The sequence below is a fragment of the Fulvia fulva genome, chromosome 9 (genome assembly GCF_020509005.1).
Source record: "Fulvia fulva chromosome 9, complete sequence".
Taxonomy (NCBI): domain Eukaryota; kingdom Fungi; phylum Ascomycota; class Dothideomycetes; order Mycosphaerellales; family Mycosphaerellaceae; genus Fulvia; species Fulvia fulva.
Window position 1 is genome coordinate 2237593 of NC_063020.1, and position 12742 is coordinate 2250334.

Below are 12742 nucleotides of genomic sequence, written 5' to 3' on the forward strand. Positions count from 1 at the left end.
CCCCTTGGTCATGCTTATGAAACGAAACAACGCAACCAGCATCACATTTGACGGAGTACCAACCCAGGTTGAGGCGACACTTCGACAGCAGATTGCTAGTAGCAAGACAGGTTCGCCAAATCCTGTCACATCTCTGGAGAACGCCCGCGAAAAGGTCCAAGTCATCGCAGAGCTTGTCAAGGCTGGAGAGGCTAGTGCGCGCGTGGCACTGCTTGCTATGAGTCAGGAGTGGGTGGCCTCCCACCTGGACAGTAAGTCGATCGTAATAGATCATGAATGTGAACAAGGCATTGCGAGGGGCGTGGAAGCGATTGAAGCGAGCTTTGAGGAGCTCAGTAAGGAGATAGAGGGTTTGAAGAAGAAGGCGACCGGTGCTGGTATCGTTGATTCTGCTGTATGAGGGATGGCAGTGTTGCTCTTGTTCGTAGGTATGTCTATTCGTACACGAGTTTCCCGCCACTTTTGTAGATGAGCGCCGGCATGCTAAGCGACCTGGTAGGCGGATTCCACTTCTGTTTCCAACATACGCAGTCCTGGGTCACGCGGATTACTTGTTGTAGCTAGGCTCTCATGTCAAGCGCCGGAACGCTATACCCAACCCCAGACTTGGAATCAAGACCGTTGTAATCGACCGATTCAAGCCGGAGCGAGCGATGCAATAGCGCACCATCGCTCCAAGACGCTGTAGAGCTGTCGAGGTCCTTCCGGAAAGCCTGGCTGTCGAACGCAACCCTCTTGCCCGAATCTGCCTCTGCCTCCAGATAGGACTGACGGCAGCTGAATAAACGACAGCGGCCAGATGTTCTACTTACCAGCTGACCACGATCAGCGCCATCATCCCGATCAGTATCACAGTTCCGCAGTCTCTGCTCGATCTACTGCCATCGCCAGAACTCGTTGAAGCTATAGCGCTTGCAGTCGTTCCAGTATGAGGCGTAACGCTGGGCCGAGTGGTGACGACACCATCATCGGCCAGGGAAGTCGCTGTGGTTTCACGATCGATCTTCACAGTCGTTGTAGCTTGATCCGCCAGTGAGATCGTCCTAGATCCGATCACGATGCCAGAGCCACCTTCGAAGTTCAAGACACTCTGGCCGCCGATGATTGTGGCTTGACCTGCAGACAACGTGTGGCCGTCTACCACCACTATCGATCCGGAGCGAGCGATCTCGAACTCAGACGGACCATGCGCTGTTGCAAGAGTCGTAGCATCGCCCGGGGCGAGAGACAGGGCGCTTGTCCTGTAGACTAAGCCATCACCACCCAGTAGGAGAGTTGCGATCACGCCATCTATATCGAGCGTGCCCTCCGTGGTGAAGGTTTGCCCATTGACGATATACTCTGATCCAGATCTAAAGACCGTCACGCTGCCCAATGGGGCTGCAGTCACTGCAGTCTGGAAACTACTGGGTAGCAAGGTTGTTCCATCCACGACCAGTTCTGCACCAGCAGGGAGCACAGATAAGATCTGTCCATCGATGTTCGTGGCCTGTCCATGCGACAATATCTGCCCATCGGCGAAATATGCAGATCCGATCCGGATCACCGTGACTGGATCTTGCGCCGCCGCTGTAACGCGAGTGACTAGACCGTCTGCAAGCACTACTGTTGACGAGCCATCAAAGACTACTCCACTGCCATCCAAGTTGACAGACAACATCTGCCCATCAATGGTAGCAGATGCTCCAGATTCGATGATCTGAACATTGACGACGACGTCCAAGCCTGACCTTGACACTGTCATCACCGCTGGCGCAGCTGGGAGGACTGCGATGACACTTCCCGGCGGCGCTTGTCCATCGTTCTGGACGGAGCTCACAGTTCCAGCGCCTGCGGATGCCGGCGAGATACCGCTCGTACGTGCCGGGTCCAGTGCCTCGTTCAGCACACTCAGTCCAGCAGGAACGAATGCATCGTTTGGAGGCTCATCTTGCTCTGGCACCGGGATTGAAGCATCTCCTGAGCTACTTTCGAGATTTTGGGGTTGATCGAAAGTGACTGTGGCTGCCTCCAGAGCCTTACTCAATGCTTCGTCTAAGACGCTGAGATCAGGTGGACCTAAAGCTGTGCTCGGGCCAATGGGGGCTGGTTCCGGTGCCGGTCCAGCCTCGACACCCGGGGTTTCATCTTCGTTATCTGATGCTTGGGGTTGTCCAATACCTTCTTGTTGATGGGGCTCTTGGCCGTCACCCGTGGATTGCTGTTCCTGTGGAGCGGTATGAACTTGCTCATCTGGTTGCTCATCTTCAGGTGCCTGCTCTTTTGGATCGCTGGAATCTGACTCTACGTCGGATGGAATTGGACCCACCGGCGTCGAAGCCACAGTCTCCTCAGCACTCGGAGCAGTCTTTCCAGTCTGCACGACTGCACTCTCGGTCTTATGCGCAGTCTGCGCAGGGCTCGGCGCCGTTGGCTTCACCACTTCAGCAGCCTGACTCAACGCGATCGGCGGATCAAAGAGATAATACTGCTCTTTCTGATACCTCTTATACGTATCCGGATTAAACCCACAGTCCGCCCATTCAGGCTGGATTTGCGCAACTTGAGTCGGATATGCCAGCATAGGCTTGTAGTCATCATAAATTACCGGACAGGCAAGCTTCCATGAGTCCGGCAAACCCCAGGAACACTGCGGTTGGCATTTGTAGATGTCCGTAGCGATGGGAGGGATTAGATCGGCAAAGTTCAGTTGCGTTGAGGTAGGCCCTTGGAAGAAAGCATTCAGCTCGCCGCCGCACATGCTGCTGACCTCAGATGAAGGCAACGGGAGGAAGAAGTTGGACATGGGAGTTCCGGTAGTGGCGCCGCATTGGTCCACGGCCGCCAAGTCTGCGAATGAGATGTACGCGGTCCCGGAAGTGAAAGTCGTGCCGTAGGCCTCAATGGTGGTGACTGGACTCGGCGTGGTCGTGTTGCTAGGTCGGGTGAGGGCGCTGTGATTTCCGCAGAGTCTGTCACCAGCGGTCTCGACTGGGAAGTAAACAAGACGGACTGGACCAGCGGTGAATGTACAGGCTGGCCGTCTAGTAGCTGTACATTTGGTGTTCGTGGGACGCTCACAAGCGGGCGAGTATGGGCACTCGCTGCGGTCTGTGCAGACATTGTAGGATGACCAGAGCTTTGTGCATGCTTTCGACGGAATATCGCAGGTGACGCAGCCTGTATTGCAAGGAGGCGGTACGTAAGTGCGCGTCGAAGCCTGGGCTGTAAGAGTATAGGTGTTGGTGTAGGATGTGACGTTGGCCTCGATCCTGGGATATCCGTCACATAGTATCGTGGTTGAAGCATTCGGTAGGATCGTCGACTCGTTGATAATCGTGGTCATGATAGGGTTCGGGTACCATGACCACGTCCCTGTATTCGCCTCTCGCCACGACACGGATGCGCTGTTGCAAGCTTGAGCTTGCTCCCAGCTCCCGTTTGCGGTGACAGGTCGGGAGGAATTGCTGCTCAAGCTTGCCAGTCTCACCGTATGTATGATACTCAACGTGCTTGTTTTCGTTATTATTGGACCAGCGGCCGAGGCAGCAGTGGAAGCGCTCAGGTTGTGCTCAAGCCCATGCAGAATAAGGGCACCAAGATCTTCGCTAGTCAACGTCGGTGAACTTGATTGAGAGAACGTTGAGCCATCTTGGGTCAAGATTGAGCCTGAACTGGTTGCAGACGAGCTGTGATTCTGGTATCTCTGCCCAGCACATCCAATGGCCAGGAGAGTTACGTGTATAGAGAAGAAGCCCAAGAGCATGATGGACAGAACGGCCAAATATTGTTCCCTTTGGAATATCGAACGCTCTCAGTGAAAGGGATGTGACTCCAGAGGTTACGAGTCACCTGAATTCAGTCATGATAAAAGCAAACCTCAGCCTCGACAGATATGGTGCCACACGTAACACCAATATACAGCCCAAAGCGAGGCTCCAAAGCCATGCGTTTTATCGCCACCAGGACCTGCAGCGCAAAGACCCGAAATAGCCCTGGAGGCTGCAAGGGACGCCTACTACCCAGAAATGTCGTCTTGGCGCTCTGCATAATCCCTGCCAGCTGAACGTGCGGCGCCTTGTCGTGTAGCACAAGCAACATACCGGGAAGCGTACCAACAGCGCCAGGCTGGGTTCGTCGAGAGATCGACAAGATTGAGGATCATTCTTTCATGCCGCGTGGTAGCATAGTCGCACAGGAACCAGCACATACACTGTGTGTTCTTGTGGGCGCAGCCGCACCTGGATGTATCGAAGCCGTCACTTGAGACGTCCATATTTCCAGGATCCTGCTCACATCAAGCTGGAGGATGGCCATTGAGTATGACAAGACGGTAAATATCCAGAAGTGCCGACGAAGGGCTGCAGATCAAGAATCAATACATCTATCAGCAGCTTGTCACCGCTACTCATTACAGAGAACGCCTGATATCTCTCTGCTTCCAATGCATCTCCAACCCACCAACCATCCAACGCCACGCTCAATACGCGAGATCAAAGACAAAGACCACCCAAAAACACCACCAATGCAATCCTTTCCAAGAGAACACAATTCTCAAGCACGCTATGCAAGTTGCAATCCAGTACGCATATTCTCCACCGTCTTTACTCCAACACCCTTCAACTTTCCAAGCTGATTAAGAGTTGTGACACTATCATCCAGATCGCATAGACAATTCACGATAGCTTCTGCTTTCTTCGCGCCGACACCCTTTAGAAGCTTGATTTGACTGACGTCTTTTGTGTTGATGATCTCTAGTAACTGTTTCGTTCGGGGAGTCTGTGCTATCAATGCCGTTGCAAGTTCGTCGTCGGAGTCGTTATCTGGCGGAGGTGTTCGCTTCGTGCATGGCTCTGGGTCTGACGGTGTTGGGCGGTGTAGACTTTGCAAGGCAGGTCGCCGTATCTTGGTTCGTGGTCGGTATACGAAGCCTTCGTCTTCGTCGTAGTTCTGTTCCTCCTCCTGCGCTTCGTGATAGCTCTCGTCTTCATCAGTCCTCTGTTTTCGGCGTGCGGTCCTTTCTACGGGCTCCGGTTGATCTTCGTACACAGCGGCACGGGCGTGCTTTGCTGCCTTCTGTGCATCGATCTTGTCCTGGAGAGCCGACATCTTGCGAACGAGCTTCTCGTTGCCTGGAAAGTGTGGTAGCGCCAGCTGGTACATCTTCAAAGCACTGACGTCCTCGCCTCGAACCTGGTGTTGCTTCGCCATGAGCAAGTACTGTAGCCCTTCGGCCCGTTCAGTTTCCTGACCTTCCACGCGCTTCTCCAATGCATCGAGTCGTTTCTGTACCTCATCCGAGATCGGATCTGCCGCCACTGCTGTCTGATCTATCCTGCCTGCAAGCGCTTCAGTCACTTTGCGCTCGATCAAGGCCTCGATGGCATCCTGCGACATGCCAGCTTCCACCTCGCTTTTCTTGGCAGCCTTCGCTGGCCTGCCGAAAGCTTCTCTGCTTGCCATCCTCTTAGGCGACTTGATAGCAGTCACTTCCGCTCGTGACTGTCTTGCCTGGGCTGTGTTTGCGATAGGTGATGGCCTGGGTGCGGCTTTCGGCTTGTCTGAGAACACTGCAAAGCTCTTTGCAGGCTTCGGCACGTTCGGCACGTCTTGCAGGTGACTGCTGTGCGATAGGATCTTCGGTCGCAAAGGTTGTCGGTTCATGGAGGGTACAGCCGCACTGGCCTCCTTACCACCCTCGAGCTTGCTCTTTCCGGCCGGCGGATCGCGGAAGAACGACTGGTTCTCAATCTCGTTGACCTCGATCTTCTTGGTGCGGTTCGCAAAGTTCAGACTGCTGAGGGTATCCAGTTGGTAGCTTCGTACCGGTGCTAGATTCAGGATCATCACTGTCAGGCCATTGTTCTGTCCAAGTGCCAGGATTCGCGTCATCTTCGATTCTCGATATGGCACACGCGTTTGCTTCTTCGAGATCGCCTCAACACATGAAGCCAACACGAAAAGTGACTTGTTGATGGCCGAGCTTTCCACGAGGCGGTCTTTGTTATTGTCCGTTCGTCGGTTGTCCTCGGAGCCAGCCAGATCAATAGCCGAGGCGGTGCCAACACGTACTTCCTCTCCGATCGTCTGCGTGATTTTGACGCAAAGTACCGCGTGTGATCGGGACGAGTGTGCGTTGAGCTTGGTGGCCGAGGTCGATCGATTGACGTTGGCCTGGTCGTAGAGCTGCTCAAACTCCTTCAGCGACGTGCATGGTCTCTCGGTGAGTCCCACGACTACCGCCTTGCCGCTTTGGTTGTCGCGAATAGGCAGACCGGCGGGTGTCCGCTTGTCTGGAGGCTCGAAAAGGTCGAACACGCGGTCGTTGTAGATCTCGTAGTAGCTCATGGCGACTTCCACCTGCGTCTCGCCAGATGTGTCCTTCTCCAGCTTTCGCGCTCTCCTGTATATGCTAGAGAGCAGACGCGGTATTGCACCTCGGTCTGCCATAGCCTTGCCACCACGCATTGTGTGCGTCTTGCCCGTGCCTGTAACGCCATACGCGAAAAGGGTGACATCGAAGCCCTTGAACAGGTGCTTGACTGTCGGTGAGATCTCGTTGTCGAAGATGTCTGCCTGAGTTGCCGTCTGGTCGTAGACGCTGCTGAAGTGAAAGCTGTACAGCTCCGACTCCTTCTTGGGGTTGGGTATCCGGACTATGCTCTTGCTGTCGGCCTTGTCGCCTGGCGCACTCGACGCGGTGACGATGACATCCTTCTCGATCTCGTTCTTGAGCAGCGGGCGTACGCGAGCCACGACTCGCACGCTCATGTCGCCCCACTGTAGGATGTCAGTGGAATATGGGGCGTAGTTGGCGAATGTTGATGCAAGCGAAGGAGCTCGTCTTCAACCTGGAATGCTCACGCGAGGCGCGACTTTACAAGGGTGATCGTTCTAAGGGGGTTGGCCGGGAGACGGCTCGAGCTCAGCTTCCTTTTCCACTGCGATTTCTTGTCAATGAACATACAACACAGCACTGTCCTAACCGGAGAGAAGATGCAATGAATGAGTACAAGATGGCTCGAAAGCACGAAGGGGACTTTTGTGACCTTACTGTAGTCTGTGATCACCGTGACCGGAGGTTGCACGAAACATCCGCGGACCAATCCCTATAGAGGAGGCCTCTCCCGGCAATCTAGTCGTGCTAGTCTACCATCAGGTCGATACATTCCCTTTGAGGCTTCGGAGAGATTGTTGCAAGGTAATGAATAGTCGGAGTGAGTCGCCAACGTTCAGTCGAGGCAATTGATGATGCTGAGACAAGACATCACGACGAGATATTGAAGACTACGTCTGACTGTCGTTGGGACCGCTTTGGAGCCTATGTCCACCGATCCAGACCACAACCAGGCCATCTGGCGGTGACAGCTTCTCTCTGCACACTCTTCGCTAACAACCACATAGACCATCAGGACTCGACTTGAAAGACAACACGGAAAACACGGCCTTCTTGGGCACGGCAGAATCAATACCATCGGAACGGACATGAAACACCCGCATCTCAACTTCTCGTCCATCGGAGGGCGCTTAGCCAATCATCGCGCGTACTCGTTCCAAACCATCCATTTCTGAGGTGCAGCCGCCGACCTCACCTGTCGATGCACGAAGAGGATGTCCTACCGACGCGCTGCATATCAATAGACCTCGCACGGGGCAAGGGGTGCGCCGAAGACGGCCATGAACACGACGCAGCGCGAGCCTGATACCCACGCGACCAAGCTTGTGCTCACCATGTCTTTGACGGAGCGAGACAGTGTAGGACGGGAGCCTTCATTATCTTCTTGTTCGCGCCCTTGTTCTCTTTCCCTGAGATCAGCATATTCTTTCTCTACTTGTGTCACTCTTTGGTTGTCTTTGCTTTCGTTTCCTGTTGCCGCTGACTGGAGCTGGTCTTCAGATCGTACATACTAATCCATACTCCATCGTTCGTTTCTACAGCAAGAAGTACAGATATGCTATCAGTGCGAGATGTTCTTCTGCTTGTGCTCTGCACCCGACTGGCAGATGCGTCGCCGCTGTTGGCGAGGTATGCCAACACCACTTTGAGCCGATCAGCATACGCCTCGACCTCATCGAGCACAACTAGCTACGCATACATACAACCCGCGCATGCAGACATTACCTCCACGTCGAAGACATGCACGACTTCTACGGAGTCAGAACCGGACCTCCCACCATCGGAGTCGCCTTCAGCATACGGCTTGGGAGTTCTCACTGCCCCGGCTCCGACTACGCCGCCAGCACCAACGTTTACATTTGTCGGACAGGGATCGACATCAGAAGCAGCGCCGCATTATACTTATGCACCGGAACAATCAAGCAGTAGCATAGGAGTCGCGTCAGCAAGCAGCTACAGCACACGACGGTACCGCAACGTGTCCACCATCACTCGATCCAGCAGCACTCTGATCACGCTTTACACGACTGTGCAACCGAAAGGATATGGTGCTCTGCAGACCGGCTCGAGAGGCGATGTCACTGTCACTTCAATAACGACCATCTATCCAGATGTAGCGTCCTCTTCTAGCTTATCGCAGAAGCCTGAGCAGACGGCGTCCAGTTCCGATGCTGGAGCACATGGCAATGAAGCTCCGGCACATACGAGCTCATCAAAACCCAAAGCATCTGCTACCGGCTCGAAGGAGGCTCCCCAATATTCTAGCACAAGTGAAGACGAGGCAACGACGACCTCGAGCGAACATAGTGCTACCTCGACCAAGATATCGACAACATTGTTCGCATATGAGCCAGCAGACGATGAGACTACATCAACAACCGCTTACAGCACCGCGACCACGACAGAAAGCTCAGCCACGAGCACATCACAGTCAAGTCAACCATCCTACGCCTACCCACTGCCTAATTCCTCAGGTAGCGAGGCGGTGGTCATCAGCACATCACCCTCGGAGCAGCCATCATACGCCTACCCTCTTCCATATTCCTCAAGCAGCGAGGCAATCACCACCGCAGAGCCCTCTGCAACGGCGTACGGCCCAGCGACAGTTCAAACAAGCTGGCCCCCTGTCATCGTCAGCTCATATGCCGACTTAGCAGCTCCAAGCTCGACAATGGCTCAGTCGTCGACGTCAACAATACTCGGGGGCATCACGATCGTGCCCGTCAATCCATATTCAACTGCCGGTGCCGACGAGGACAAGGTGACCGTGACCGTGACCGTGACCGTGACCGTGACCGTCACCGATGCTGGCGTGACCGAAACGGTGACGGTTGCGAAGGAGACTGTTACTGTGAAGGCGTATTGAGCATGTATTTGTGAGCGAAGAATCGTAGGTGTTAAAATCAAAATCGATGTTGTCTGTTCCGCGAGAGAGATGTAGATACAGTAATGTATACAGTACACAAGTCTGAACTACCATGATCCCTACAATGTCAATGCATGTCATACAAAAATGCTGGCCAAAGAAGTGCAGTCTTACGGCAGCAGGGACGCCACCGTTGGAGGAAGCTGCAGGCCGAAACATGCCGGTCATGCTTCGCTCGAGCTCCCACTTCGACGGCACATTATTGTACGACAGCACTACATCATCTCAGCACATCACACTGTTGTTGTCTTTTCTCTTTTCGTTGATTCCATTGCATTGCGCGGATCTACCAACATGGACCGGACGGATTACGCGGGCATGCTGGTAAGCAAGGACATGCGCTCCACTCAGCTTCCGCGTGTTTGGGCGTACAAGAAACATGATGCTGATGAGAGCCAATCGCATAGCCCAAGCTGCAGCCTACGCAAGCGGTTGATATTCTGAATGATCGCGTGCGGCAGGTGGGAAGGTTGAATACCACGATTGCGGACTGGCTTCAAGTGAGTGTTCAGAGATGAAGGCTGGCGCATTGCGCGCAAAGCCGGAGACTGACGAGGTGGTGGTAGGAACGGAGCAGGCTGGAAGAACAGTACGCTGCTGGTCTCAGGAAGCTTGCGCGAAAGGCGTTGGATGATATCGATCTTGGGTATGGACCGACGAATCGTTGTCGCAAGGCAAGACATTAACCCGGCACAGCATCTTCTCAACGCCATGGAGCGCCCTCACCAACTCCCTCGACACCCAAGCCGATGCGCACGCCTCCCTCGCCTCGAAGATCGATGTCGATGTCGAAGCGCCGTTACGCGCCTTTGCTAGCAGCAACCGCGAAATGCAGTCGATGAGCACTGTGCAGGGCAACTTGGCGGCTATCGCAAAGGACATCGACAAGGCACAGCAAAAGTCGGAGAAACTGCAGGGCAAAGGCGAAAAAGCTGAGGCGAACAAGGTCGCGAATGCCACTTCGGATCTGGACAATGCGCGAGCGCAGTGGGACTCGCAGGCGCCGTATGTTTTCGAGCAGCTGCAGGCCTTGGATGAGACTCGGGTCAACCACTTGCGAGATCTGTTGACGCAGTTTGAGACATTGGAAGCCGATCAGGTGGAGAAGAGCAGAGTCGCGGCTGAGTCTTGCTTGAATGTGCTGTTGAACGTGGAGACGAAAGATGAGATCAAGACGTGGTCACTGAAGGCGCTCGCCTCGAAGCCTGCGGCCAATCGATCGAACAGGGCAAGCTTCATGCCTACATCGACTCCATCACGAGGTGCATCATCATCGGCCAATGCGCTTTCCACGATTCCGTCGAATCCGGAGGACGATGCAAGTCAATACAGCGCAAGCACACCCGAACCCAGCAAGAAGGGCGGCTTTAAAGGACTCAAGCGACTTGGTACTGTCATGTCGCGGCGGTCTAGCAAGCAGCCCCAAGCATTGCCATCTACATCGGAATCGCCGGAACGGAAGCCTAGATCTGGGCCATTTGCAGCGCTGCGAAGGAACAAGGACTCGTATGGCCTAGAGCCACCTCAGGAAGAGTCTGGGTCGAGGCGCCCTGGTTCGCCATTGAGGATGGGCAGTGAGATTCTGGAAGCACCGCAGAGCAGACAGGAGCCAACGAGCCCGATTAGAGATCGAGCACCCCAGCTGGACGCCGTCAACATTCCACACATGAACGGCAGTAGGTCGCCGACATCTGCAGCATTCCCCAATGGCAGTCACCAAGGAGACCTGGCAGACCTGGACCCGCCGAAGCCAGCCCAACCCGAAGCACCGATGATGCCAACGATATCTGAGCCACAAAGAGACAGTCAAGGCTATAGCTTGCCCCAGCGAGACCTTGATCCTATTTCGCAGGCGCAGGCAGACGCAGCGGCTGAACGTGCGGAGCCTGCTTATAATGTCAACATTCGACAAGAGCCGATCAGAGAAGAAGGCAGTGAGGTAGCACTTGCGAATGTCGCGACAAAGCTGCAGGCTCCTCCCATCACACAACGAAGGCTTGGAACTGTGCGTGGTCGTCGTGATGCTCGCAATAGCGCTGTGATCAGCACCTACGGTCCGCCAGACCAAGCTGTAGCAAGACCTATTGCAGTCGCTGCACCTCCTACCACAGAACGAGCGGTCGAGCCAACGCCTATCAATACACAAGTCGCAGCTCCTGTCGTCCAACCTCGTCCAGTGGCGACCGAGCCCTCTTCGAACTCTCTGGTGAACTCACCCTCTGGTGCGTTCACTGGGGCCGCGGCCGGAGGATCGACTTTCTCGTCGTTCAGTCCTACCAACGAGCCGCAGTCCCCTGGTGCAGCCTTCCGGCCGACATCGAGAGCTGCTACATTGGATGCTCACGACAACCAATCCATACGCTCTGGACGATCTACCGCCAGTCAAACCAACCGCCACCCTGATCTTCAAAAGCCCGGCCTCAGCTCTTCAATCGTCGAAACTGTCTCTGCTAAATTCGAGAGTGGTAATACTGTCTCGTCTTCGATCATCGGCGAGATCGCACTGGCACACAACTCTACAGATCGAAGCCCCAGTACCGGTCAGGAAATCATCCGCCTCGACCACTTCTCGAGCCTCGACAAGGTCGCCCCTAACCCTGCTTTCCTCAGTCAGAATCTCGATCGCGATGGCGAGTACTCCGTCAACCTCGCCACGCTAGGCTCGAAGACCCAGGTCGCGTTCAAGTATCAGCTTCGCGCTGACGACGCTTTGACGCATACGCCACTGCTCTTGAGCCCTGTTCACAAGATTACACCAGATGCGACCATGGTCATCATCAAGTATTCTTTGCATCCTAACTTTGCTTTCCCATCTGGGACGAATAGCGTCACGTTGCACAATATCATGATTGTGCATGTTCTTGAAGGCGCGAGGGCGAGTGGGAGTCAAAGTAAACCCCCAGGTTAGTATTCCCTCCCCACTGATCCGCACTGAGCTTATGGCTAACAATCTTCTTTTACAGGTACATTCGCCCGTGAAAAGAACCTCCACTTCTGGAACCTCGGCGATGTCACCCTCAGCCAGGGCGCCGAACCGCAACAACTCCTCGTCAAGTTCACGACAGAGAGTGAGGCTACCGGTGGCCACATTGAGGCCAAATGGGACATCAGCGGTGACGAAGCGCAAGCTCTCGGCTCTGGCCTGACTGTCAGCGCTGCTGAGGCGGATCATGATCCCTTCGCAGACGAGAATGCAAACCCAGCTGGTGGATGGAAGTTGGTGCCGAATGTGAAGAAGTTGGTGAGTGGGAACTATGTGGCGAAGACGCAGTAGAGGGGTGGAGGTGTAGATAGTGGTTGCGTTCTATTGATACCCTGAGAAGACTGAAGAGTTGCACATAATATGTAGTACAAAGATTGAATAAAAGGTATTGCTTCCTTAAGTCGGCTTGGCCGCTGTATCTTGGAGTGGTGCTTGGTGGTGGGGCGTTATCATGTGA

The 12742-nt window shown here is 54.5% G+C and overlaps 5 protein-coding genes across 5 annotated transcripts; 3 read left to right on the plus strand and 2 right to left on the minus strand.

Moving 5' to 3' along the window:
• Window positions 1-10: 10 nt before the first annotated feature.
• Window positions 11-400, plus strand: CLAFUR5_09301 (uncharacterized protein; the record flags this gene model as incomplete). The annotated part of the gene is made up of 1 exon (XM_047908449.1): window positions 11-400. One exon carries the CDS (start codon window positions 11-13, stop codon window positions 398-400), a length of 390 nt encoding a protein of 129 aa, XP_047766056.1.
• A 408-nt stretch (window positions 401-808) lies between these two features.
• On the minus strand, window positions 809-3325 carry CLAFUR5_09302 (uncharacterized protein; the record flags this gene model as incomplete). The annotated part of the gene is made up of 1 exon (XM_047908450.1): window positions 809-3325. The coding sequence occupies one exon, from the start codon at window positions 3323-3325 to the stop codon at window positions 809-811; it is 2517 nt and encodes an 838-aa protein (XP_047766053.1).
• A 1217-nt stretch (window positions 3326-4542) lies between these two features.
• On the minus strand, window positions 4543-6750 carry CLAFUR5_09303 (Kinesin-like protein KIF22; the record flags this gene model as incomplete). Its single annotated transcript, XM_047908451.1, has 1 exon — window positions 4543-6750. One exon carries the CDS (start codon window positions 6748-6750, stop codon window positions 4543-4545), a length of 2208 nt encoding a protein of 735 aa, XP_047766054.1.
• Window positions 6751-7931: 1181 nt separating this feature from the next.
• On the plus strand, window positions 7932-9242 carry CLAFUR5_09304 (uncharacterized protein; the record flags this gene model as incomplete). The annotated part of the gene is made up of 1 exon (XM_047908452.1): window positions 7932-9242. The coding sequence occupies one exon, from the start codon at window positions 7932-7934 to the stop codon at window positions 9240-9242; it is 1311 nt and encodes a 436-aa protein (XP_047766059.1).
• Window positions 9243-9596: 354 nt separating this feature from the next.
• On the plus strand, window positions 9597-12576 carry CLAFUR5_09305 (Cytoskeletal protein syp1; the record flags this gene model as incomplete). The annotated part of the gene is made up of 5 exons (XM_047908453.1): window positions 9597-9626; window positions 9710-9802; window positions 9869-9948; window positions 9999-12205; window positions 12266-12576. The coding sequence occupies 5 exons, from the start codon at window positions 9597-9599 to the stop codon at window positions 12574-12576; spliced, it is 2721 nt and encodes a 906-aa protein (XP_047766060.1).
• Between the last annotated feature and the right edge of the window lie 166 nt (window positions 12577-12742).